The sequence below is a fragment of the Mustela erminea genome, chromosome 1 (assembly GCF_009829155.1).
Source record: "Mustela erminea isolate mMusErm1 chromosome 1, mMusErm1.Pri, whole genome shotgun sequence".
In the NCBI taxonomy this organism is placed as follows: Eukaryota; Metazoa; Chordata; class Mammalia; order Carnivora; family Mustelidae; genus Mustela; species Mustela erminea.
Window position 1 is genome coordinate 91,917,605 of NC_045614.1, and position 27,017 is coordinate 91,944,621.

A 27,017-nucleotide genomic window follows, 5' to 3' on the forward strand; every position below is an offset into this window, starting at 1 on the left:
ATAACTAAGTCATTTAAAATTTCGACAGACTTATTCTATAATTTCCTTTTGTTTGACGTTGTTGAAAGGGGGCAATAAGGTTAAGCTGTTTTTTCCAGAGTTTTATGAAAGGCTGCTGTTACATCCGTTTAAAGAACATTTAGAGAATAACAATGTTCTTTTATTAACCTTACTTTTTCTCCCAATTTGTGTTATTTTATAGGTTCTAAATATACAGGATATGAAACTTTTTTCACTAACAACAAACAATGATGTCAGCTGTCAAAGTATATAAATAAGATTCTTTTCTACTCTTTAATGTAATATTAACTAATGCTGGGGCTGTAAGAGACTTCCACTCTGTTTCTTCAGGAATTTATCAGGCAAGGCTGACCTCAGTGTACTTACTACACACTGCTGAGAAAAGAATTTTGTCCATTTCTAAAAGGTCTCATCTGACCACAATGAAAGCAGCACAATCAGATGTTTTATGATTGGCCTTTCTGTTAATACTAGAAACCTAACACCCCCTACTCACATATGAAAAGGGATTCAGATGACCAAAGTACAATTAATTTAATCTGGGTCAAGTGTTTTCCAAGCTTGAAAGATGAGAAGAATCATCTAGAGTATCTGTTACAAGTATAGATTCCTCAGTCCTATCCTAGTAATTCTGAAGCCTGGAACTCAATATTTAAACAAAGTCTTTGTTTAGTCTTAAGAGCTAGCAAATTTAGAAATTAATCTTAGATATGTTAGCAGTACTGGTCAGAAAACAAAGATAGTTTTTATTTCTATTTTAGGATGGCTGATACTCAATAAAATGCCATAAAGTGCTCAATTTGATAAGACCTGATATATGTATACTCTCCTGCAACCACTGCCACAATCAAAATAATGAACATATCCATCACCTCCAAAAGATTTTCCTATTCTAGAATAATTTCCTCCAGCTCCTCCCCACTGCCATCTCTACCATCCCCAAGTAACCATGAATCTGCTTCCTGTTACTAGTTGGCATTTTCTAGAATTTTATATAACTGGACTCACTCAAACAGTACACTTCTTTGCCTAGCTTCTTTCACTGAGAATAATGATTCTGTCATTCATCTATGACACAGCCCGCATTGAGAGTTCGTCCCTTTCATTGTTGAATAGTAGTCCATTATATGAATACAGCAGCTCGTTTATCCACTTACCTGTTGATGGACACTTGATTATCTCCAGGTTTAGTTACTGAAAACTGTTATAAACACCTGTGTACAAGTATTGGTAAGAGTATATGCTTTCATTTATCTAGGAGCAAAATATCTGGATATGGCAGATATAACTTCTGGGGGGAGGAAGGGCTGAGAAGGGAGAGAGAGAATCTTATTTATTTATTTATTTATTTATTTGACAGAGAGAGAGAGAGAGATCACAAGTAGGCAGAGAGAGGGGCAGAGAGAGAGGGGGAAGCAGGCTCCCCGCTGAGCAGAGAGCCCGATGCGGGGCTCGATCCCAGGACCCTGGGATCATGACCTGAGCCGAAGGCAGAGGCTTTAACCCACTGAGCCACCCAAGCGCCCCTGGAGAGAGAGAATCTTAAGTAGGCTCCATGCTGGGCCTCACAACCCTGAGATCATGACCCTAGCAGAAATCAAGAGTTGGATGTTTGACTGTCTGAGCCACCCAGGTGCTCCAGATATGCTTAACTTTTTAAGAAACTGTCCAACTGTTTTTCCAAAGTGAACATACCATATGTATTACCCAGAAGCAGCGTAGGAAAGCTACAGTTCCTCCATATCCTTGGGAATTGTCAGTCTTTAATTTTAGCTAAAAAAATGGGTGTATATTTTCTCACCATGGTTTTACTTTGCATTCTCCTAATGACTAATGAACTTGGTATTTTCATGTGCTTATTTGCCATCTGTATATCCTCACTGGTGAAGCATCTCTTCAAATATGTTGTCCGTTTTTGTTACTGAGTTTTAAAAATTCCTTATATATTTTGCATGTTATTTCCTTTATCAGAGGTATATGATTTGCAGATATTTTCTCTGAATGTGACTTGTCTTTTCATTCTCTGAATACTATATTTCAAAGAGCACAAGTTTTAAATTTTGATAGCCTGATTTGTTCTTCCAGGGATCTTGACTAGATGGCCCAAGAAATCTTTGCTCAACACAAACTTCCAAAGGATTTTCTTCTTTGTTATCTTCTAAAAGTGCTATAGTTTTAGATTTTACATTCAAATCTCTGATCTATTTTGAGTTAATTTTTGTATATATGGAGCTAGGTTTGGATCAAAGGTCATTTTTTTGTAGCTGGATATTGAAGTGCTCCAGGACTGTTTAAAAGATAATCCTTTCTCCGCCAAACTGCCTTTGCACTTTATTGCAAATTAACTGTCCATACATATGTGGGTCAACTTTTAGGTATTCTGTTCTGTTTAACTGATCTACCTTCATGCCAACATTACACTGTCTTGATTAGCGGAATTTTAAATCAGACCTCCAACTTTTTTCCTCAAAGCTGTTCTGGCTATTACAGGTCCTCTGTATTTCCATATCAATTTTAGAATCAATCTGTCAATCAATTTCTACCTCCAAAATTAAAAGCCTGCAAAACTATTCTTTGGGACTGTGTTAAAAACTATAGATCAACTTGGAGAAAACTAACATCTTAACATTGAGATTTCTGATCGATAAATAATGGTATAGCTCTCCATTTATACAGATCTTTAATTTCTCTCAATAATGCTTTATAGTTTTGTGTAGATACTTCATATTTTTGTCAAATATATTCCTAAGAAATAGTTTTAGATACTTTAATGTTTTTAAAAAGCTTAGGGAAAGAAAACAATATGGAGAGTCCTCAAAAAATTAAAATATATCTATGTATGATCTGGTAATTTCACTACTAGGTATACCCAAAAGAAATAAAAATAGTATTTTGAAGAGATAAATGCACCCCTATGTTGACTGCAGCATTAGTCACAACCGCCAAGATATGGAAATAACCTAAATGCCCATCGACTGATAAATGCATACAAAGATGTGGTATATACACAACAGAATATTATTCAGCCATGAGGAAGGATATCCTGCCATTTACAACAGTAAGGATGAATCCTGAATATATTATGCTAAGTGAGATGTCAGACAGAGGAAGACAAGTAATATATGGTATCACTTGCATGTGGAATCTAAAAAAGTCAAACTCATGAAAAATAGAAAGTAAAATGGTTGTTACTGGGGGATGAGGAATACGAGGATAAAACTGATGCTGTTTAAGGGTACAAACTTGCAATGAGTTGTAAATAAGCCACAGTGATCTAATGCATAATATAATATACACAAAAATACTGTACTATAATTATAGTGTGTATCACTACAACAAGCATTATAATATTTAAATGTATCCAACATGCTGTAACCTTAAATTTACAGTGTTATATGTCACATATATGCAATAAGAATGATCTAAAAAAACCTTTTAATTTCTGACTTTTCATTATTTGTATATAGAAATAAAACTGATTTTTAAAAATTGATCTTGTATCCTATAATCTTTTTAAACACTATTAGTTTTAGTAACTATTTTGTATATCACACTGGATTTTCTTCATAGATGATCCTGTTGGCCACAAATACTTTTTCCTATCTAATATTTTCTGTTGGGTTCCCCCCCCCTTTTCTTGCCTTAGCATACTGGCTAGAACTGCAATACAACACTGAAGAGAAGTGATAGAGAGTGGGCATCCTTGTCTTGTTCCTGTTATTAGGTAAAATAATTCAGTCTTCCAGCATTAAGTATAATGTTAGCAATAGGTGTTTTTGGTTTTGGTAGATGTCCTTTATCAGACTGAGAAAGCTCTCTTCTATTCCTACACTGCTGAGAATTTCTATTAGGAATGAACTGAGGATTTTTTCCCAATACTTCTTCTGCATCTCCTGAGATGATTATATAGCTTTTCTTTTTTAGTATATTAATGCGGTAAACTGCACTGCTTGATTTTCAAAAGGTAAAACAAACTTGCATTCTCAGGATAAAGCCTATGTGGCCAAAATACAATTTTAAAAATAAACTTTGGATTCTATTTGCTAAATTTTTGTTTGAATTTTTGCATCTATGATCATAAGTTATGATGATACATAGTTTTCTTCTTCTGTCTGGTGCTATTTCAAAGTAGTGCTGACCTCACAGAATCAATCAGAAAGTATTCTCTCCTCAGTTTTCTGGAGAGTGTACAGAATTTATATTATTTCTTCCTTAAATGTTTGGAATGCCAGTGCCCTAAAAGTTTTCTCTTTCAGGCAGGTTTTTAACTAAACATTCCATTTCTTTAATAAAGGGCTATTCAGATCATCTACTTCTTAAATGAGCTCTGAAAGTTATTTTCTAAAGAATTTGTCCATTTCAGCTAAGTGTGTGAATTTACTGGGAAAAGGTTGTTCATAATCTTCTTACTAACAAAGACCTGTGAAGATCTGTAATGCTATCAACTATCTCATTTACTACATTGTTAATTTGCAATGTATTTTTCTCCTGCTTAGTCTGGTGAGAGATTTATCATAAATAGTACTCTCACAAGCACTGGTTTCATTGATTTTCTCTACTGTTTTTCTATTTCATATTTCACTGACTTCTATCTATATTATTTCTTTTCATCTACCTACTTGTGGTTTAATTTGCTCTTTTTCCAGTTTCTTAAGGTAAAAATTAAGGTCACTGATTTGAGACTTTTCTAATATTGGATGTTTAATAGTATACATATTTCCCTTTGAGCAACATTCCCCCAAACTTTGAAATATAGTATTTTTTTCATTCAAGTTTAAATACTTGGTAATTACTCTTTTGATTTCTTCTTTGATACACGGGTTATTTGGAAGTGTATTATTTAGTTTCTAAATATTTGGGTATTTTCTAGATTCCTATTTTTATTTCTAATTTAATTCCACTGTGTTCACAAAACCCTATTTGTATGAATTGTATCTTTTTATATTCACTGACTAGTTTTATGGCCCAGAATACGATCTTAGTAAATATTCCATGTACCCTTGAAAAGAATACGGATTCCCTTGTTGTTGGGTGTTCTGTAGTTGTCATTTAGATTAAGTTGGTTGATACTATCAACCAACTTCAAATCTAAATCCTTAAGTATTTTCTATTTTATTAATGGGGGGGCACTGAAATGTATTCAATTATCTTTTAAAGAGATTTAAACAGTAAGACATATATTTATGCATATAGTTAACATTTCTGGTGCTCTCTGTTCCTTTGTGTAGATCTGTATTTCCATCTGGTATCATCGGTTCCTAAAGGACTTTTTAAACATTTTTTGTAATATGGGTTTGCTGATGGCAATTATTTCAGCTTTGGTATTTCTAAAAAGTCTTTATTTCCCCCTCACTTTTGAAAGATATTTTCACTGGATACAGAATTCTATGTTCACAGGGTTTTTTCTGAAAAGTACTTTTAAAATGTTTAACTGTCACTCCCTTGCACTGCTTCCAATTTTCTTGGTTCCTTTGCCATCCTTTTCTTGGTTCCTTTGTGTAGTAACTTGCTTTGGTTTTGGGGTTTTTTTTCTGGCTGCTTTTAAGATTTTCTCTTTATCATTAGTTTTGAGCAATTTGATTATAATGCACTATGGTTTAGTTTCTTCTCAAGTCTTGGATTTGGGGTCTGTTCAGTTCTTAGATCTGTTTGGATTTATAGTTTTCACCAAATGTGGAAACTTTACAGTCCTTCTTACTCTTTCTGTCCCTTCCCTTCACTCTGTGAACCCTAGTGAAGTTACCCCAATGAGAGATCCTTCTTCAAGAATTTCCTGTACCTTTTCTCTCCTTCTATTTCTTGCTTTATTCCCATCCCAGAAGAAAGGTACTCCTCTTCCCATGCCGAGACCTGTATACCTCTAACTGGGGCCTCCTGAGCCCATTCACCAATCATCTCTTGGACCTCCCCCGAAAAACCACATGTCCAATCTCTTTCTCCCTAGCCTAAAATGAACCAAAAAAAGCCTCTCTTTATCCTGCCATCCCATCAAATCAAGATCATTTCACTCTCTTTCATAGCTGTACTCCTTCTATGTATAATCTACATATTGCCCCCCCTTTAACATCTCCCACAGAGCCCAAAGCAATCACATCTATCTTTAATGATTTACTAAACCCACTCATTCAAATGCCCTCAATGATTTCCTAATCCTTTCTGACCACTGCAGGTATATTTATAAATGAAAGTCTCCCTGAAACTATTTCTTTCCTTGGCTTCTATGACACAGCATTCAATTACTGTTTTAATTCTTTGTTCATCTTTCTTTTCTCGCTAACTGAAACTACATATTCCCTATATTCTTCCCTTGGCTTTCTACTATCTATTCACTACCTCTGGGATCAAACCCTCCTGTTCATTCAATCTTCACTTTAATGAAGCTTATGTCCAATTTCTAATATCCTGCTTCTATGTTTTTCAGAATTCCAGACCCATATCCCATCCATTAGCATCCTGAATTCAACATGACTCATATCAAATCAATCATGTTTTCCCCAAACCAGATATTCTACTTGTCGTCTTCAACTGTGTTGTATCTTCACACTGACTTAAGATTTACTCCAACAGCAGAACTAAAGAAAAGTACAGATCAAAGATTGCACTGATGCTTTCAGAAACATGGGCCCCAGGAGGCAAGGAGAGTAGACATATATGCAATGTATCTGACAGTTAAGAGCGGAGTCTCTGTGCACAGAGATCAATTAATAAATGTACTCATAAATAACAACTGTAGTCAAAAGAGATGAAATCTTTGAAGCAAAGTCTGTGAGAGTGAGACAAGGAGAAATGTGAGATTCAGCATGAAAATAAAGATGGTAAGAAGTTTGTATGAGCCATTCAGGATTCTTTAACACATTCAAGTACACAGCTCTCCGGAGATAAGATTAACATAGCCGGCCATGAATGTTCTTAAAATAAGTGACCCAAAAGGTACACATATGTACATCAATTTCAATTCTATAACTATGGAACACATACTAAAGGAAAATAAGTAAAGCAAAATTTCCATTGCCCATTCTGGGAAGAATGACATGCATAAAAATATAAGGCAGCAGTGGTAGGTGCCATCAGGTAAGTACAAAATTCTCTGGGGATCCAAAGAAGACCACATCGAAGGGCATTAAAGTACCTTATGTCTTTGGACCCAAGAGGAATTCCAGATTGGATGAAATGCAGGACATTAGGAAACGTACAATGGAAAATATAAAACTAAAAAGGGAAGATAAGGCAGTAAACAGAAGGCTCTGAAAACCAGGGGAAGGAGTGTGGATCTTTCTTTACCAATTCCCTGTGATTAAGAGTTGATTTTGGGGCACCTGGGTGGCTCAGTGGGTTAAAGCCTCTGCCTTCGGCTCAGGTCATGATCCCAGGGTCCTGGGATCAAGCCCCACATCAGTCTCTCTGCTCAGCAGGGAGCCTGCTTCCCCCTCTCTCTCTCTGCCTGTCTCTCTGCCTACTTGTAATAGCTGTCAAACAAATAAATAAAATCTTTAAAAAAAAAAAAAAGAGTTGGTTTTAAAAATTAACTTAGGAAACAACAGATGCTGGCGAGGATGCAGAGAAAGGGGAACGCTCTTACACTGTTGGTGGGAATGCAAGCTGGTACAGCCACTCTGGAAAACAGTATGGTGGTTCCTCAAAAAGTTAAAAATAGAGCTACCCTATGACCCAGCAGTTGTACTACTAGGTATTTTTATCCAAAGGATACAAACATAGTGATTTGAAGGGGCACATGCACCCAATGTTTATAGCAACAATGTCCACAATAGCAAAATATGGAGAGAACCCAGATGTCCACTGACAGATGAATGGATAAAGAAGATGTGGTATGTACGTGTACCCACACACACACACACACACACACACACAATGGGATATTATTCAGCCATCAAAAGGAATGAAATCTTGCCATTTGCAAGAATATGGATATAACTACAGAGTACTATGCTAAATGAAATAAATCAGCCAGAGAAAGAAAAATATCATATGATTTCATTCTTATGTGAATTTAAGAAACAAAACAAATGAACTAGGAGAAGGGAAGGAAGAATAAAATAAGATGAAAACAGAGAAAAAGACAAGTCGTAAGAGACACTTAACTACAGAAACAAACTGAGAGTTGCTGGAAGTGGGTAGGTGAGGGGATAGGGTAAATGGGTGATGGGCATTAAGGAAGGCACGTGATATAATGAGCACTGGGTATTGTATGTATTTAATGATCACTGAACTCTACCTCTGAACCTAATAATACAGCATATGTTAATTAAATTGAAAATTTTTAAAAGATTTTATTTGAGAGAGACAGTGAGCGAGCAAGCGAGTGGGAGCATGCACTTCTGCTATGAATCTGCCCTAGAATCCATAAGCGGGAATACTGGATACCTACCAGGCTATCACACATATCTGCTATTGATGAGACTTTCCTCTAGTGTACTAGATGCTTAGATACTTCTCCATCAGAACACAGGCTGTGTAAAGGTAAATGTTAAACTGAATGGTAAGGACAAGGAAGGAAAGGGAAAAGGATGTTCACAAGATCTCTTGAGGAAAATATCTATTCTTAGGTAGAGCCTAATACAGAAAATACATCAAGGGCAATACTTGATCATAAGACAACAACCAGTCACCTCTGAAAATACAACTGTTCCTAAAGTAAATCCATTTATTATTCCTCTTTTCCAGAAAATACCAGGACTATTAATATATTATTAAATACAACTAAATAATATATTCTTAATGTTAATAATATTAAACTTTAAATCTTTATTTCCTAAAATATGAATGATCCTTTCACCTCTCCAGCTTTTCCTTAATGTCTTTATATCTGTCTTATATCAATTCCACTTAATGCTAGTCTTTATTTATTTAGGTTTTTTTTACTTAAGTATAGTTGCCACACAAAATTACATTCCTTTCAGGTATACAACACAGTGATTCAATAAGTTTATACGTTATGCTAACAAGTGTTAGCTACAATCTGTCAACCTGTAATGCTATTCCTCTTAAATTGTGAATTTCATGTTTGAATAATAAGTCTAAGGTTGTTGAAGTGTAAAATCTGCAACCATAATGGAAATGAATAAATACTGGGAATCTAAGCATTATTCTAAAATTAGCAGTAAAAAAATATAAAACAGAAAGTTTTCCATACTTCTAAAAATGGTAAGCATTCTCTGAAATCTGTACCTTTCTCTTCGATACCACAGTAGTTCAGAAGGCCACTCTTCATGGGTATATTATGAATTTGAGTTTCTCCTGCTCAAACCTGCTCAGGGTGTGGCAATGACTTTCCCTTACACTGGGCAAACAAGAGCAGTAAGAAGCACTCTGCTGTAGATACAGTATCTAGATAACTCTGCAGATTTCCCTCCTTCTTCTAGGTCATCTTTAAAGTTCACAAAATAAATATTGTAAAGGCACAGGAACTCATTTTAATTTACTCTACACCCTAAAAACTGTTCAGATACCTTAAAGAGTCTCCTCATTGCTATAAGTCACACTGATAAGATTAGCATGGAAGTCATTTCCTTGACTTGTTTTTCCCCAAGAAAATGTTTTTTAAACACAATGTAATACTGTAAAGACAAAAAAAGCACCAAGAAAGAAACTTAATTGTGCACTTCTGATTGCATTTAGTCTCTTAGTAGGATGTAGTATCTTAACAGCAGAATTATGTTAGCTATTATAATTACCTAAATAATTGAAAGAAGATATAAATCAAGAAATCTACTTTCTTTTCTTTTTTTTTTTTTTTTAAGAAATCTACTTTCAAATAAAGGAAAAGAAAGTTACAGAAAAAAAAATCTATGGTGATATCTACATCTGATGAAAACAGAATAAAAACAATATCCAGAAATTCTTAAGAATGCCTAAGATGATGTCATATCTTGAAAATAATAAAAGAGATTTATAACTAGTCAAAATCTAGTTGTGCATATTTCCTAAGTTTAACAGTTAAAAGCTGACATTAACATTATAAGAATCCTGACATACTTAAGTATTGAATCCTTCCAGTAAAAACTGAAAACACAAGCAAGAGAGGCAATGTATTATTTTTAAGATAAAAACATTAATGTATTTCCAAACAAATCCCATAGAACTTTAAGCTATAAGAAAAATGCAAAATGTTAAGGATCTTTTAAAGGACAAAGAGAATGCCCTCTCCAAGGCAGAAATAGGTGTTAACATTTATACCTGAAATATGTATTTTACATGTTCGGAGACTCTGGTGAGAGTGGGGTTACATTACTTATTCTGTATATGACTATGTATAAAGTTTCTCAGCCCCAAAGTACCATATTAAATGTAGCTTTTGAACCCCCAACTCCATCTATAAAGGAAAAACAGGAACAGAGGATGATTATATGTACATATTTTCAATACAAATATTAAAAAGCACTCTTTAACATTTGTGTTTTAATGTAAGAATTAAAAAAGCAGGGGTGCCCCTATATTGTATAAATACATTAAATTAAGCAAAGTGTGTTTTGGGGGCTTCCATGTGCAAGCAAACAGCACTACTGGCCATCTTGTACAACCCCTTGAATTATTACCTGTCAATTAATTAATAGCTATCAATCAATACTCCTTTTTCTAAGAGAATAATCAAACAATCCCCAATCTCTTGAAGATACATGGCGTATCTGTCATTTAAGAAACATCCATTTCCTGCCCATTAGACTAGTTTTGTCACCACCACTGCCCCTTCATTTCTGCTAAGGCAATTATGCTATATTTCAATGAGTAACAAAATCATAAATTCCAAAAATCAACCATTGGAAAAATAAAAAGATCTCAAAGAGATGGGTGACTTAATACTTCAAATCAACAACAGAGTAAGATTTTTATTTTTTTTTTATTTTTTATTTTATTATTATTTTTAAAGATTTTATTTATTTGACAGACAGAGATCACAAGTAGGCAGAGAGGCAGGCAGAGAGGCAGGCAGAGAAAGAGGAGAAAGCAGGCTCCCTGCCAAGCAGAAAGCCCGATGCGGGGCTCGATCCCAGGACCCCGGGATCATGACCTGAGCCGAAGGCAGAGGCTTTAACCCACTGAGCCACCCAGGCGCCCCCAGAGTAAGATTTTCAAAGAAAATATTCAACAAAGTTCCTTTTACTTTTTTGCTTTCAAAAATGTTCAGATACAAGCTTTTCTATTAAAGGGGTAGATTTGAAAACCATACAGTACTAAGTTTAACTAATACTATGTTTTAAAGCTATGTGCTAAAACCAAAGTTAAACTCATCTGTACCCTTGTGAAAACAATTTTGCTTAATGTAAAAGCTGTTATAGAATTCCAGCTATAATTCAGAACTTCTAAATAAATATCTAGCAACCCCCCAAAACTAATACCATATCAGTAAGAATATAATTGGTCCCTAATGATATTCAATACAGCAGGAGTGGGCTAGCTTAAAATCAAACTCTGCTTTCTCTTTTCATATTATTTGAGAAAAAGCAAAATCAAAAACAAAATGCAACCCTTCCCTCCCCTCAAAAAAGTTTATCCTGAATTATACGGGCGGGTCCTAAATGCAAGTATATGTATCTCCATAAGAGGGAGGCAGGAGTTTTAAGAGACAGACATACACAGAGGAGAAGATGATACGAACATGAAGCAGAGTGATCCAGCCAAGAAGGATGCCAACAGCCACCTGAAGCCGAAGAAGCAAGGAAGGTTTCCCCTTTAGCGCCTCTGGAGGGAGCATGGTCTGTCTATACCTTGACATCAGACCTTTGGCTTCCAGAACTCAATTGTGAGAATAAATCTCTGTTGCTTTATCACCAAGGCTGCAATAATTTGTTATAGCATCCAGAGGATACTAATACACTGAGGAAATGACTGTATTAAGAGAGTGATCCTTAGAGCATCCAAACTTAGAAGTAAAAGGGTAACCCCATACTGTAAGTAAAATATATTGATGAGACACAAAATACAATGATACAGTAAGCCCAATTTTTACAGTTGAAACTTTGAAGCAGACAATTCTATAAGATTTTATGTGATGACGCTAACATCGTTGAGTGGCCACAGAGGGGGACCGTATAAGCAGAAGTTTTTTTCTTTTTTTCGTATTTCTTTTTTTTTTAATTTTTAATTTTTTAAAAATTTTTCAGTGTACCAGAATTGTTTATGCACCACACCCAGTGCTCCATGCAAAATACGTGCCCTCCATAATACCCACCACCAGGCTCACCCAACTTCCCAACCCCCACCCCTTTAAAACCCTCAGATTGTTTTTCAGAGTCCATACTCTCTCATGGTTCATCTCCCCCTCCAACTTCCTCAACTCCCTTCTCCTCTCCATCTCCCCATGTCCTCCGTGCTATTTCTTATGCTCCACAAATAAGTGAAACCATATGATAACTGATTCTCTGATAAGCAGAAATTTTACCTAATCTCTACCTGTTCAGCTACAATAATAAACTGCAATAAGCAAGAGAAAGGAAAATAATCCATCTTTCAAATCAGACTAAAAAGTGAGAAGTTAAAAGAAACTTAAAATATCTGCAAATTACCTACAAGTAAACATTGCTTCTGAAACTATTTATTCATCACTAAGTATAAAGGATCCAGTCTATGATCTGCTTTGGTGGGCAGAACTACTCAGAAACTGACTAAAGGGAAGAGACTGACATCTGGGGAATTATAAATAACACAGGTCAAAATGTTGAAAAAGGCTGTCTGAAAAGAAGAAAACAATAAATCTTTATCATCTGGCAACAAGTTGGTCATTCTGAGACTTAAATAAGAAAAGAAAAATAATCAGCTCTGGAAACCTCGCTAAGCCTTAGTAGCCACCTTTCAAACTGGGGTATTAGTACCCAGCTACTTCTTAGTGTTCACAGCTCCTCACAGGGCCGTTCTGAGGATGAACTGTGATTACACACAGTAAAAGATCATGGTACGGGTCACAGCTTCTTTCCATAAACTGGCTGAATGGAGCTAATGACACTAGCTTTCTCAATGAAACGTGTCAGGGAACAATTACCAGATTAAAAAAAAAAATTAAAACATAAAACCTGTTGATGTCCAGGAGTCCCAGCACTTACCACATCACTAGCACTGGAGAACTCATTATTAACCAGACTTTCCAGAGCCATCCACCGAACTGGCCTGTTTTCGTTGTCCCCCAGACAGTGATAATCCATGGGAAACAAGTCTCTGGAGAGGGCATTGTCTGTGATCTTAACTTGGAGTGTGTCATCAATGCTGAAAAGTAAAGACATGAACATTAAATACAATTGGTGTATTTAAAACATATGGATCACAGTTACTCTAAAATACCATATAATGCCCACGGTGGCTCCTGGACAGAACCCCAAATCCAGAGAAAACTAAACATGAAATGACAGTGACAAGCTCATGGCACCCACACACAGTTCCTGGCAGCCAGGTCTTTGTGGATAACTTCCCGTCTGGCCAGATAGCTCATTCCACAGGCAATCTGAATAGCCATGTGTACCAGGTCTTGTTGAGAAATTGCCTGTTGGGGGGGAAAAAAAAGATGTTTGGAGGTAGCACAAAAATGATGATGGCAGTCAGCTACTTATTTTATCCCACAATCCTTCTTTATCCCAAAAGACAGAATACTTCTTAATCCCAAAATACTTCTTTATGCCTACACTAGAGTTTTAAAAAGCTACTTCTTGACCAAGAATATGTTCCCATAGCTCTCTAATATCTGTATCTACTACAGTCTTACCATTCTGTAATGTAACTTACCATTTACTTCACTGCCCCTCTCATCTGTCAGGTATAGCTCCCCAACATCCAGCACAAAAAGAACTGCTCAATAAATATCTGTTTCATGAATGCTGGATTCTCAAGGTAAAATTTCAAATGCTTATTACTCAATAGCCTGTTCTTTTCTTAAAAACTCAAAAAAAAAGTTTTTATTAGATGATCTCTGAGGACCATTTTCAAGCTAATGGAAGTCTACAGCTCTTGCTACTGATGTGCTCCTGTAGAGCCAGGATGCCAGTCTTGTGGGCTGAGGAATGAAATTCTTCCTCAGGTGATACTGATGGGCTACGGCCTCCAACAACTTGTTGGAACCCTGGCTTTAATCCTGACATATTAAGTCAAACACCCAATGCAGCCTTTGAATCCACTTTCTCCTGGCAACTGTAGTAAGTACATTATTATAAACCCTAAAACAAACTTAATGTGGCTACAATTTACAGTAAAACAAAACACCAGCTAGACTTTAGGACAACTACCATCATGCGTCTGGAATGTAGCCAAATGCTTCACAGCTATGTACACAAGCAGTGAAGAGAAGGAAACTCTTAAGTGACTGACATCTTAAGCCAAGCATTTTAAAAATAAGTGGATTATCTCCAAAATCCAGACTTCCAGTCACCACCAGGTTTTGATACAATATGGACCAAATGACTCAGTTAAATCTGTTTCCATTCCTAGAAGGGAGATCTAGTACTATTACCTTCAAAGAGTTATCAGGAAAATGACTGAGATGGTGTTAGAGTTGAGGTGATTATAAATAAACACACAATGGATGAAAAGGAAGATCTTTAGCATCAGTAAAGTGCAATCTTCAAGACTGGAATCATAAACCATCTTCCTCTAAATCAACAGATTATAAATATCTTCTGGCACATTTTGAGTTTCTTTTTGCAGGCTTTTACACAGTTTATATTAAGAAGGTTAACATCTACTTTCAAAGATACAATCAGAAGTTCCTGGTAAATAATTGGTATAAGGGAAAATTTTTCTCACCTGTGGATTATTGGCCTCTACTAATTTACACTGCCGTAAAAACAATTTAAGATTCCCCCAATTCATGTAAGGCAATATTACCATGGGTTTTTCTCCTTCTTCTATACACACATGCGTAATAGGAAGAAGATTTCTACAAAATAATAAGAAATCAGGAGAACAAGTGAAATCTAAATCCTCAAGGGCTTATTTTTAATAAAAAGTAATAAAGATAACCTAAAACAAGAAAATCTCAAACATACTTAAAAACATGATTACCATTAAAAATGTAGTAAAATTAACAAATGCCCTTTGAAACTAGACATAAGTATTTTCCACATACGTACTTTCTTGATAGGGAAAAGCAGTAAATTCGAAGTTGCTTCCTGTGAACTGGATTCTCTGAAGACACACTCTAACATTACATACATACACTAAATCTTTACTCTTAAGGGGTAATCAGAGACATTTAAAAAATGACTTGATGCATTATGAGTGTATTATGAGATCCCCTTAAGTCCATCAAAACATTAAAAAAAAAAAAAAAGGCAGACTATGAACGAGAATATGATAATCAAGAAGACCTCAAAGAGGATGGAACTGCCACAACAGCCAAGATGTCCTTAGCTGGTCACATGGGACTTAGAACTGATTTCTAAATACTAAATTTACCATTTATGGATAGTCTGTGCAACACTCTCTCCTGACCTTAGTTTCCATATCTCTAACATGGCATCACACCAACCACAAAATGCTGTTATAAATAAAGCCAAAGCACATAGTAACAGTCTTGTTTCTCTTTAAATTTCCATGGCACACATAAATACTTTTATCCTATTGCCTAATGATACCTCTTTCCACTGGTATCTGGAAATTATTTTTCTTCAAGGTTATGTAACTTTTTACTTAATTATCTCATTGATAAAATCGTTAAAATCTCTCCAGAAGAGGTAACAAGCTGCAAGGACACGTTTTAAAGTACAAACGGCTGGTTTTCATTCTGCCCTTTTATAAAGGAAAGGATAAAGAGGAAGATCTGGGACCTAGAGGAAGAGTGGATGAGAGAAGAAACTGGTTCTGTAGACAAGAAAAAGGCAGACGAAGGGAAGGTTTTGTGGGGACCTAAGACAAGAACGCATCCAATTCTCAGTCTTGCCCAGTGTGCTCGCAGAGTGAGAGCTCGGAGTACTCAGTGTTTAGATGGTCGCCAACAGGCAACTTGGGCCAATGGAAAGCCAAACTACAAGCAGAAGAAGAATTCAAGATCACTCTGTCAGGAAGTACTTCTGATGTAATTAAAGTAAGTTGTTATTAAAATAAATAAATTTTATTTCCACAGCTATTTTAACCTACAGTAAAAATTATTCTCACAAAGTCCAGTGGAAAAAATAATAAAAAGACTTTCAAAATGTTTTAAAATATTTCAATATTTTATAATTCTTACTCAAGGAATGTTAAGACACAAAGAAAACATGTTTTGCATGTGGAATTATACACCACAACCAGTTTAACTTTTAGAAAAAGTTAAATTCTAAAACAAGGCATCATTTCTTACTGAGTGTATTTTGTTTGCTTGATAAGTTCTGTAATATGAATACTGAAACTCATTAGTTCATTTTTATTCCTCAAGCCTAGAAGAGTTGCAAATGCAAAACTGGCACTTCATGAATGAGAATAAGAGAATGAACAAAGAAACGCAGAGACACCCATGACACCAGGGATCAAAAAGAAAAGCATGGTAGGCCCTAATCCCCTTAAAAATGAAACAAACTGGGACGCCTCGGTGGCTCAGTTGGTTAAGCCGCTGCTTTTGGCTCAGGTCATGATCCCAGAGTCCTGGGATCGAATCCCACATCGGGCTCCTTGCTCAGCAGGGAGTCTGCTTCTCCCTCTGCCTCAGCCTGCCACTCTGCCTGCTTGTGCTCTCTCTTTCTCTGACAAATAAATAAAATAAAATAAAAAATCTTTAAAAAAGAAATGAAACAAACTGCTACAATGAGTGGAAAGAACAATAATGTACTTTCTACATATTAACAATGTGCTTTGCTCATTAAAAATTAGGAGTCCTGGGGCTCCTAGGTGGCTCATCGGTTAAGCATACAACTCTTGATTTCAGTTCCTGTCTTGATCTCAGGGCTGTGAGTTCAAGCCCAGCACTGGGCTCCATGCTGGCTGTGCCACCTACCTAAAAGCAAACAAACAAACAAAAACACAAAAACACAAAAAACCTAGGAGTCCTAGTATTACTGTATAGCCAGAAAGAACAATTAACTATGACCAAACTGTACAATCTGCTTCTAGAAGACTTTCCCCAAACACTGAGTGTCCAGTATCGACCCTATTCAGCATGTGGAATTCTATCACCTAAGGGTGTCCTGGGGCTGCTAATTCATCCTGACAGGATGCTTGCTGGAAAACCCTATAGCTGAAAGCCACATGGGAAATACTGCAAATACTTGCTCTGAACATTTTTCTGCAAAAGCATATTTGGGCTACACAGGATATAAAACTACTTCTTAGAAAATCCTAGCTTTGTCTCCCACTTCTGTGCTGAAGTGGTGCGGATCTTCTACCTAAGAATACAAGGTAGGCACCAAAGTACTAGATTAACATTACATACTAGTATTAAACACTTTTGACTCTTCCCTCTAGAGTCAGCGTAAGAGAACATCAAGCACTTCCAATACTGCCAAGAAGGACATTTCCAAATGACCATTACCCAATTCTTGTTTTGTTACTCAGAGGAAACACAATGTGTTTTTTAGAAAATACAGTCTCAGGAATGAGTTATCCATCCATTCCTCTGTAAGTAAGTAAGTTTTACACTTGGACTCAATTAGGCCAATGGAAAATAACATTCTTCAACCACTTGACTTTAACCCTTCAGTCCCTCAGTATTGTATGTCAAAGGTCCCTGGGATTTTTTTATACTCAGTGAAACTAAAAAGTTTATCTGTTCATTATATTAATCAATGCCCCAAGTATATGATAAGCTAAATGAGGCAGCTGCCTCAGAATTTGAAACTAGAAAATCTTTTTTCTTCCCCAAGGAACATTTATGTTTCTTTCTCTTCTAATATTGAGATTTATGAACTTTTAATGGTTCCTCAGCTTGGCTGCCCAGAAGCTAAGAGATGTTTTATGTTCATTCACAGCAAAAATATCTGTATCTTTATTGCTGGATTATTTGTTTTTTCTTCCACCATTACAATGCCATAAAACTCAGTTTGATTTTCATCATCATTTTCTTGATCTTACTACTGCTGCCTTATTTTTAGGTTCTCAAATTTTTTCCAATATGAACTGAAGTATAAATGATATTCAAAAATAAAACTATGCATAGTCATCTTATTTTATGGCAGAACCCAAGTAACTACTTGAAGTACCCAGAAATTAAAATGCATGCTGCCTTTTGCATGCATCACTTTCATGTGTTTTTTCCCCCAGAAGTTCATAAATATCTTCCAACAGGATGGTCACTGTCCCATTTTGGTAAACATACACAACCAAATCTGCAAGAGGCATACAAATGAAGTTGACCTTACATGCTGTTTAAAAAAAAAAAAAAAAAAAAGCCCTCAACCCAATATTGATACTACAGCACAGTGCAATACAATATAGAAGCTTTTTGTCTCAGAACGTAGAAGCTTTCCTTATAGCTCTGTGAAAAAGACTGATAATCGGGTTTTTAAGAAAAAGTTCTTTATATAGAACTCTAAGTATTTTTTTAAAATCATACTATGACCTAACAACAAGATACTGGTTAGATAAACACAGTACATCCATTCAATGAACTGCTATATATCCTTTTAAAATGTGGAAATAAATTCATAGTTACTTATACGAAGAGTTAGGTACATTTTGTTATCTTAAAAAACCTGTTAACCTTATCAAAGATAGTAATAGTGTTACGATTATTTAAGAAAATGTCCTCTTGTTGGGGGCGGTGGAACTGCATGCTGGAAATGAACTGGAAGTGTTGAGGTATCTAGTTTACTTTAAAATATTTCTACACTCATAAATATCTACTTATCATCTGGATAGATAACAGACATAAAAAGGCAAAATGTTCACTGGTGTTAATTACACTTGTCTTTGGTATTCTTTGTTTAAAAATTTCTTAGCAAATATTTTTTAGCACATATATATAGAGAGAGAAGAGTGATATGGAATAGTGATATATATATATATATAGAATAGTGATATTTTCCTTTTTTAAAGGAAAATGTGCATAAAAGTATGTAAAACCTCTTGAAAGCTTAGCTATGTTTATCCAGATGTGGAATTACATACTCTGCTTCATTTTCTTCTTTATACTTTACTGCATTTTAAAATTTTGTACACTAAGCATGCATTTCACTTCGATATTCTATAAAAAATAAGCTATTCCAAAAGCTTTCAGTTCAGAACATATCACAACATTCTTAAAATAAAAACGTAGCATACAATGTTACTATGCTTAACCCTTAAATGCTGGGTGGTTTCTTCTCTCACCTGTGATGAAGACCTCGTAGCTTACAACTTTCAGTGAGCATCATTGTCACCTGAATTTCAGAAGCTTGATCTATATAAAGAAAAAGACTAATTTGTATATCAACAATAAAAATAGTCATAATAACTTATAAAGCTTCTAATCAATGCAACAAGAGAGAGAAAGAGAAAGACTGGTAAAGCCAAGATCCACATCTGAGCTCTACCCAGTAAAATACTGAACCAAGAGCAAAATCCAGAACACTGAAGTCAGGCACTATGAGTCTGTGTCACCTTCGCTCCTTAAAAGTAGAGCTGTCGAAGCAAAACCAAGCAGAATCACTCCCTCTTCCACACTTGCTAGTTGTGTCCACATTTCCAGACAGCTTCATTTAGTTTAAAACCTTTGTAGGCATGTAAAATGGGTAGACAAAGAGAGCCAAAAACTTGAAACACTTCGTATTTCTTTGGAAAAAGGTGCTTCACACCAATGGAATAAACTCCTTGTCTAAAAACTGCTCAAAATTTAGGACCATTTAGGAATGGCAGACTGTGCCTTTATTTCTTTCTGTAATCTAAATAAATTTTAATTAAATTATGGCCAGGATGATTTGGGGACCAGTAGTGTCTTTTTCAGACTGCGAACTAGTAACAGTTGGAGTTCTGCACCGAGTTAATAACTGCTTACTTTCCTGTCAAGGGTATGAAGATCTAAGTAAAAATATTTAAGGCGTGTCATTTTAAGCATAATTTTTTCAAATTCTTAACTTTAATAAGCATACTCTATTAAGCAAGGGACACTTGAACTGGATAATGATTTAAGAAAACTTTGAGTTGGGGAAAAAATAATTTTATCCATTTAGTAAGAAAAAATCATTTTCCTGGAAAAAAAAATCTTTTAAAATACTTACATCCCAAAAAATTACAAGAAAAAAATGATAAAAAATATTTATTTCAAAATTACAAAATATTAGCAGCTATAAAACAAGACCTTAACACCAGTAACCTTAAAATAATTAATTCTATGAAATTCAATTTTATAATATTCATTGTGTGAAATTCAGATTCCTAATTTTAATTTCTGTAAATTTATATCAGAATATCCATTATGTCTCTGTGCAAATTTATGAAATTTTTAAGAAGCCAAACTGCAATTTCTTGCTTACGCCTAAAGGCAAAGAGGACAAAATCTTTTAAAAACTTACTTCTTGCAGTTTAAGAAGCACTTCTAGTTGTGTGGCATGTAACAAAGCATATGGATTTGTGAAAGAATTTGGTCAGCCCTACATATCTTCAATTTAAAAAATCATAACATTCCTTTTTTTTTTTTTTTTTTTTTAAATCATAACATTCCAAAAGAGTAAATCTCAGAGATACCCAATCGTGTGGAGTTATCTAATAATTTAGAGGCAAGGACTGTGGTCAGTGGATTTCCTCTTCGTTTCTCATGCAAACCATGACCACATCTTGGCTAACTTGGCTAAGGACTCACTGTGCTTTCACTTATTTCCGGCTAGCTCAGAAGGAACATTATAATTACAGTGGTAAGGCAGAGAAACAACCAAGTGCCTACAACTTCAAGTGTGTCCGGAAGGAGAAATCTTATCTTGTGAAACAGCCCCAGTATCCACATTGTGTTTTCTTATCACTATTATTTCCCTTCCCCCTGCTTCCAACCCCTAAATCAATCCAATTCTGTATAGAAAGCTCTTTTGCTAATTCAAGATTCATTCAGAATAAATTAGTAACAACCCGGTTGTAAACTGCCCACAGATTATGTATAAACCTCAGAAAAATATGAAAATTAGAGAAATATTTCCTTAAAAATGGGGGAAATGAAGGTGGCTGGCTAGCTCAGTGGGTTTAGCCTCTGCCTTCAGCTCAGGTCACGACCTCAGGGTCTTCGGATAGAGCCGCCCTGCATCAGGTTACCTGCTCAACTGGAAGCCTGCTTCCCCCAAACCCCCACCGCCTGCCTCTGCCTGCATGTGATCTCTGTCCGTCAAATAAATAAATAAATCTTTTTAAAAAAAAATGGGGAAAATGTAACAAATCTCAATAGTTACCAAACTTAGGGTTCAAATTTTATATTTACAAAGAGTAATATGTAAAATATCCTTCAAAACTAGTCAGGAAATCTAATGGACCTAACTTAAATATTACCCTTTAAAAGTGCTTTGGGGCTAGCAGAGGTAGGTAGATAAAATACATACTGAACAGTAGAGTAAGTTAAACCACTTTTTTAGAAAACATAAAATGTGTATGTGTGTCTGTGTGTGTGCATGTATTTGAAGGATCCTTAAGCAAGCAATCTTGCTAAATTAAGAGAAATCAAATTCTACATTTTTTTGTTAGGTTAGTACAGCTTTTTAGCAAAATAAACATAAATCCTTCATACTCTCTATGAATTCACTTAAGAAGACTGAGAAACAGGGGCACCTGGGTGGCTCAGTGGGTTAAAGCCTCTGCCTTCGGCTCAGGTCATGATCCCAGGGGTCCTGGGATAGAGCCCCGCATCGGGCTCTCTGCTCTGCGGGGAGCCTGCTTCCTCCTCTCTCTCTCTCTGCCTGCCTCTCTGCCTACTTGTGGTCTCTGTCTGTCAAATAAATAAATAAAATCTTAAAAAAAAAAAAAGAAGAAGACTGAGAAACATAAGTTCTTATAACTTCAAAAACTTCATAAAACTGCCACCTCCTACCTATAAAACTGAATTTAATTTTCCCCTCTATTTCTGCATCAAAATGCTAAATTTGTTTTTTTCAAAATTAACACCCTGTCATCTCAGTCTATATCAGACACTGTCAGATATTAGGTACCCTATAAATTACCACTTTTTTCTTTCTCTTAAAATGAGCAAATAGATTTAACATATAAGCTTTTATATATATGAACTATAAACTGAAAAATTCAGCATTAAATTTCTCCAAAATATTATGTGAATATAGGTATTCTGTTCATGATAACATAAACTTAGTGCTACCCTTTAGCAAACAATCCGACAATATCTATCAAAATTTTAAATGTAAACACTTCTTATGGCAGCAATGCCAACTACAGCTGTGCCTACAAATTTAGCCAAGAAGTAGACATACACACATGGATATTTTCTGCAGCATTATAGCAAGGGGAGTGTGAGGAAAGTGACTAAGGCTATTCACATAAAGTACTTTGAGTCTGGGGGTCAATTTTTTATTCATTATAGACTGCAGAACTGGGAGAGGGAAGGAGGAAAGGAGGGAAAACTAGTAACAATGTTTTTAAGAGGAAAAACCCAAAATTTTTACCTAGGAAAAACACAGTATTAGATATAGCAACAATGAAGTCAAATGGATGTAGTTTAACTACAAACCTGGGTAATACCTTGTGTTCTAATATCTTAAACTATTAAACCTCTATTTTCTATACCTTATGAGAACAAACACATAATTTCCTCAGAAGTTAGTTTCATATGAGCTAAATTAACATGGACTGACTGAAAGGTCTGGCACAGACTAAGAATTTGAGACAGAATTTCACTGGCATGATCCACCTTAGGAAAGCATTCTGAAAATAGTATGGAAAAAAAAAAATCCTACCTTTAACTGTTTTTACAAATGCTTGCTTTTCTTTATTTGGGTCTTTTTCATCTACTAAAATCCCATGGAAAATACGCCCAAAAGTACCTAAAAGAAAAACAGTAATTAAGGAGATCACTAATCATCCCCTGCAGTGGGCTCCCTGCTCAGCAGTGAGTCTACTTGTCTCCTTCCCTCTGCTCCTCCCTCCTGCTCATGCTTTGCCCTCTCTCTTCTACTCTCTCTCAAATAAATAAAAATCCTTAAAAAAATAATATATTTTTAAAAGCAAAGAAATTTTTTGTAATTAAGAAATATTTTAACAGCTTTTAGAAATGCCATATTTAAAATAAGTATATGAGAATTCTTTCTGAATTATCCTAAGTAAACTAATGATATAGCCTGGAATACTAGAACTCCATAATGAGGCATTTATGAATTTCTAGGCTTAGCTCTGGTATAATAACAAAGGAAAAAAATGGACTCCCTGCATACACTCAAAAACAGACCTAAAATACTTGCTTCTTCTCATTACTATTTGTCACTGGGGGCAGTTCAAGCCCCTCTCTTAGCTGTGATTGACCTATAAGCACGTTGACCAAGAGATGAATTCAGAATGACTCATATGTATTTAAAACATTCTAAGCTAGACTGTGGAAAGGGGGAAGAAAAACATAATTCTCTTTTGAACAACTTGAGGGGCTCAATGAAGTACTTTATTATTCATTTCTATACTCCTCCATCAGCATTTCCCCAATTAATATCCTATAACTTAAGAAAGAAAATAAGAACCACCAAGCGGGGAAGGCATGGGTAATAACATCTATAAAATATCTATTTTGTGTCAGTTCACTTAATGTACATCATTTTATTTGATCTCCACAGCTAGTTCAAGAACAGACAATGTAGTCCCAATTTACAGAAGAGGCAACTGGACGTGGAAGACAGTAAATGACTTCTCCAAGGTCACACAGGTGATGTGAGACTGGGATTAGAAGTTGGGTGTATCTCCAAAGCCCATGCTTGCTCTGTCTGCTAGAGTCCCTATACTATCTGTCACAGCAAACTGGCTTGCTAGGTGAGGATATCATCTTTAAACAAAAACGAAAATATATTTAAAGGTAACAAACGCTAATATAAAATATATGCTTTAGTATATTTGAAAATTAATAATTACACCAAAGCTGTATCAAGGCAAATTAAAGACCTAAAGAAAGAGGAAATAAAAATCAGTTTTATAAAGGAAATAAATTGTGCACTTCTATCTATCCTTAGACACAAAGAGATGAAATTTTTAAAATTTGAATTAAAAAAAATTTTTTTATAGTGCTAATACTAAATCTCCTTTGAGAAACTGGTTTTGAGATAATAAATACCTTCTTGGAGTACATCTTTTAAAGTTATCCTCTCCCTGGATATTGCTATATCCTTCACCTTAGCTTTGGCCTCCAAAAGAGTGACACTTCTCAGGTCGTTCTTCTCTATCCGCAAGGTAGGATAACCTGAGGAGCCAACAAAGCCAAACCAAGAAATATAAATACCCTTATTATGCCATCAGGGCCAACTAATTCAGTCAAAACCTCAGGACTCAAGTCACAGGAATACATAAATGGAAGAATCATACAAGGGAAAAGGCACACACATGAACAGGGAAAATTACTTATAAAAGACATACTAAATTTGAAAGAAAACACTTTTCATCTACCCTAAAATCTTAAAATGAGTAATTAAAACAGGAAACACTAAAATGAGTATTACCATTACCACCACTTCAATTGCCTTTCAGCCAAATGAAACAAGCTTTAACTCACAGTGTTTAATTTAATCCCTTCTATGGACTGGTTTTTTCCCCCAAATTTTCTAATGCAGTCGCCTAACAAAAAAACTTTTCGAATGAAGAGATGTCATAAAACTACCTTTTCTAACAAAACATCTAATCAATGTCATTTTATACAGCCTAGTCCTATCACTGTGAGATACATGTTATTCAGTTCCCATATTTACCATTCTTATGATGGCAGCAAAAACAAAATTTAGCCATATCGTAAACTTTCATTCCAAGAAAAAAATGTTAGAATAAAAGAAGGATTCAGTATCAGCAAGTAAAAATTAGAATGGTATCTCTAAGATTTATGCACTTTGATAAACACATGGGAAGAAAACTCCCTGAAGACAGTTAGCAGATCTGGATGGCAGTCACCAAAGGCTGCTGTAAGATCTAGATGATAGGCCTGGGAGCTTTGTGACCAACAGATTAGGCTGACATCTGATCCCACTCATCAGCAGTCCGAACAGACAGGATATATGCAGGTGTGTGTCTGTGTTTGTATATGCTTAATCCTACCTGGAGTTCTTGGGAATTTCTTGGATCTGTTGTGTTTCATTATTTTAGAAAATTCTTGGCCATTATGTCTTCAAATATTTTTTACTCCTCTCTGTCTTTTTTTATTTATACTCAAATGAATTCCCATTGTTTTTAAAAGTGTTTGTTTTTGCCATACATAATAAACCATCTATTTCCTTAAGATAATGTCCATAAAAATAAATACATTTCTTATCAATAGTAACTAAAAATATTTTCAATACATAATTTCAATGAACTTTTAAAAAGTATTTTCCTTTTGACATATAATAATCGAATCTCTACTTCTTCAAGGTTACAATCACAATAAAAAATTGATAATGAGCAAAGCTTGTCATCTAAACATTAAAAGCTATAATGTGTTACTTCTGAATAGTCTGAACTACTTTCATAATTGTCATCATATCTTCTGAAGGACATATAATCCTTTCTTTTATTGGTAGTGATGATAACTACTGTCATTTCCTTTAAATTTCACTTAATCTTGAGCATTCCCTCTTCCCCCTTTTCTTTCTCTTGCCATTCTTGTTAAAGAAACAAGTTCAGGGGGTGCCTGGGTGGCTGAGTGGGTTAAAGCCGCTGCCTTCAGCTCAAGTCATGATCCCAGGCTCCTGGGATCGAACCCAGCATCAGGCTCTCTGCTCCACAGGGAGCCTGCTTCCTCCTCTCTCTCTCTCTGCCTGCCTCTCTGTCTACTTGTGATCTCTGTCTGTCAAATAAATAAATAAAATCTTTAAAAATAAATAAATAAATAAATAAACTTAAAAAAAAAAAAAAAGAAACCAGTTCAGTTATCCTAGAGAATGTCCAGCATCTGCTATTTCCAGTATCATTTAACTTGTTCCTCTATCCCTATATTTCTTGTAAACCTCCAGTCAGTTCCACAGCTGTGATTAGATCCAGGTTAACTCTTGGGGTAGGGAGAGGAGACAAAAATACAGCATGGGTGGTGTATCACATGTGGGAGTACAAAATATCTAGTTGTCCTACAGTTAGTGATGTAAAGTTTCATTAATGGAGTCAGGCTGTGACAGTCTGATCCCTCAAATGATCCCATTTCCCTTTGTTCACAACATTTTATGCACTGATGATCTTTTCCTGAATCAAATATTTTAATTGAGGTTGCAAATATGATTTTCTAATTCCATCACTCTTTTCACATTTATTAGGCAGGATTCTTCTGTAAAGAAGCATTTTCCCTCACCAACCAACACTACCTGGTTACTCTGAAACTGCTGAAATATTAAATACATTTCATACAGCCAGTGATCAGAATGAGGCATTATTGGTACCTCACAAGTACCTAATGCCTAATGAGGCATTATTGGTACCATCACGAGAGAGTTACCTCTTGTGATGATCAACTTTTTCAAACATATTAAAACCATAAATTTTTACATATTCAAGGCCTCAGTTCACTAAAGTCATTCTTTTTGAAGCTCAACGCTCCATCTCAACCTGTCCATCCTGACAGTCCTGAAATCAGCCACTTCCCTAAAGAATTCTACTTCTTTTGAATGGGAAACAGTAGTGAAAGACTGCAGCAAGAATGTAAGAACCTAATTAATCAATAGCACTACTGAACTGAACCCTGATTTTGGTCCACTGTTTATGCTGATGATTATGTTGGTTTTTTATTTGTGTGGAGACTGATTTTTCATTATGTCTAAATTATATTCTAAGAATGATTATTTTCCCCAACATCAACATGTTACGGTATAAAAACTTTCATCAAAATCCTATTTAAAGAAAAAGGAAATCAGATTCCATGTTCTCAATTCTAATGGCAGCTATTATGATTAAAAAACCTATTATGATTAAAAAACAATGTGCCTGGCTGGCTCAGCTGGTTAAGCATTGGACTTTGGATTTCAGCTCAGGTCATGATC

The 27,017-nt window shown here is 35.3% G+C and overlaps 1 protein-coding gene across 2 annotated transcripts in view; it reads right to left on the reverse strand.

Moving 5' to 3' along the window:
• The window catches only part of RYK (receptor like tyrosine kinase), an 87,362-nt gene that overhangs the window by 6,565 nt on the left and 53,780 nt on the right, over positions 1-27,017 (reverse strand). The window contains exons 8-13 of one of the 2 annotated variants that reach the window (XM_032333530.1): positions 24,143-24,268; positions 22,788-22,874; positions 19,237-19,306; positions 14,764-14,896; positions 13,401-13,510; positions 13,077-13,236 (exon numbers count right to left, since the gene is read on the reverse strand). In XM_032333530.1, coding sequence (XP_032189421.1) covers positions 13,077-13,236; positions 13,401-13,510; positions 14,764-14,896; positions 19,237-19,306; positions 22,788-22,874; positions 24,143-24,268 — 686 coding nt within the window. Of the gene's footprint in view, positions 1-13,076; positions 13,237-13,400; positions 13,511-14,763; positions 14,897-19,236; positions 19,307-22,787; positions 22,875-24,142; positions 24,278-27,017 lie in introns of both variants that reach the window. The other variant, XM_032333520.1, reaches the window with a different exon arrangement.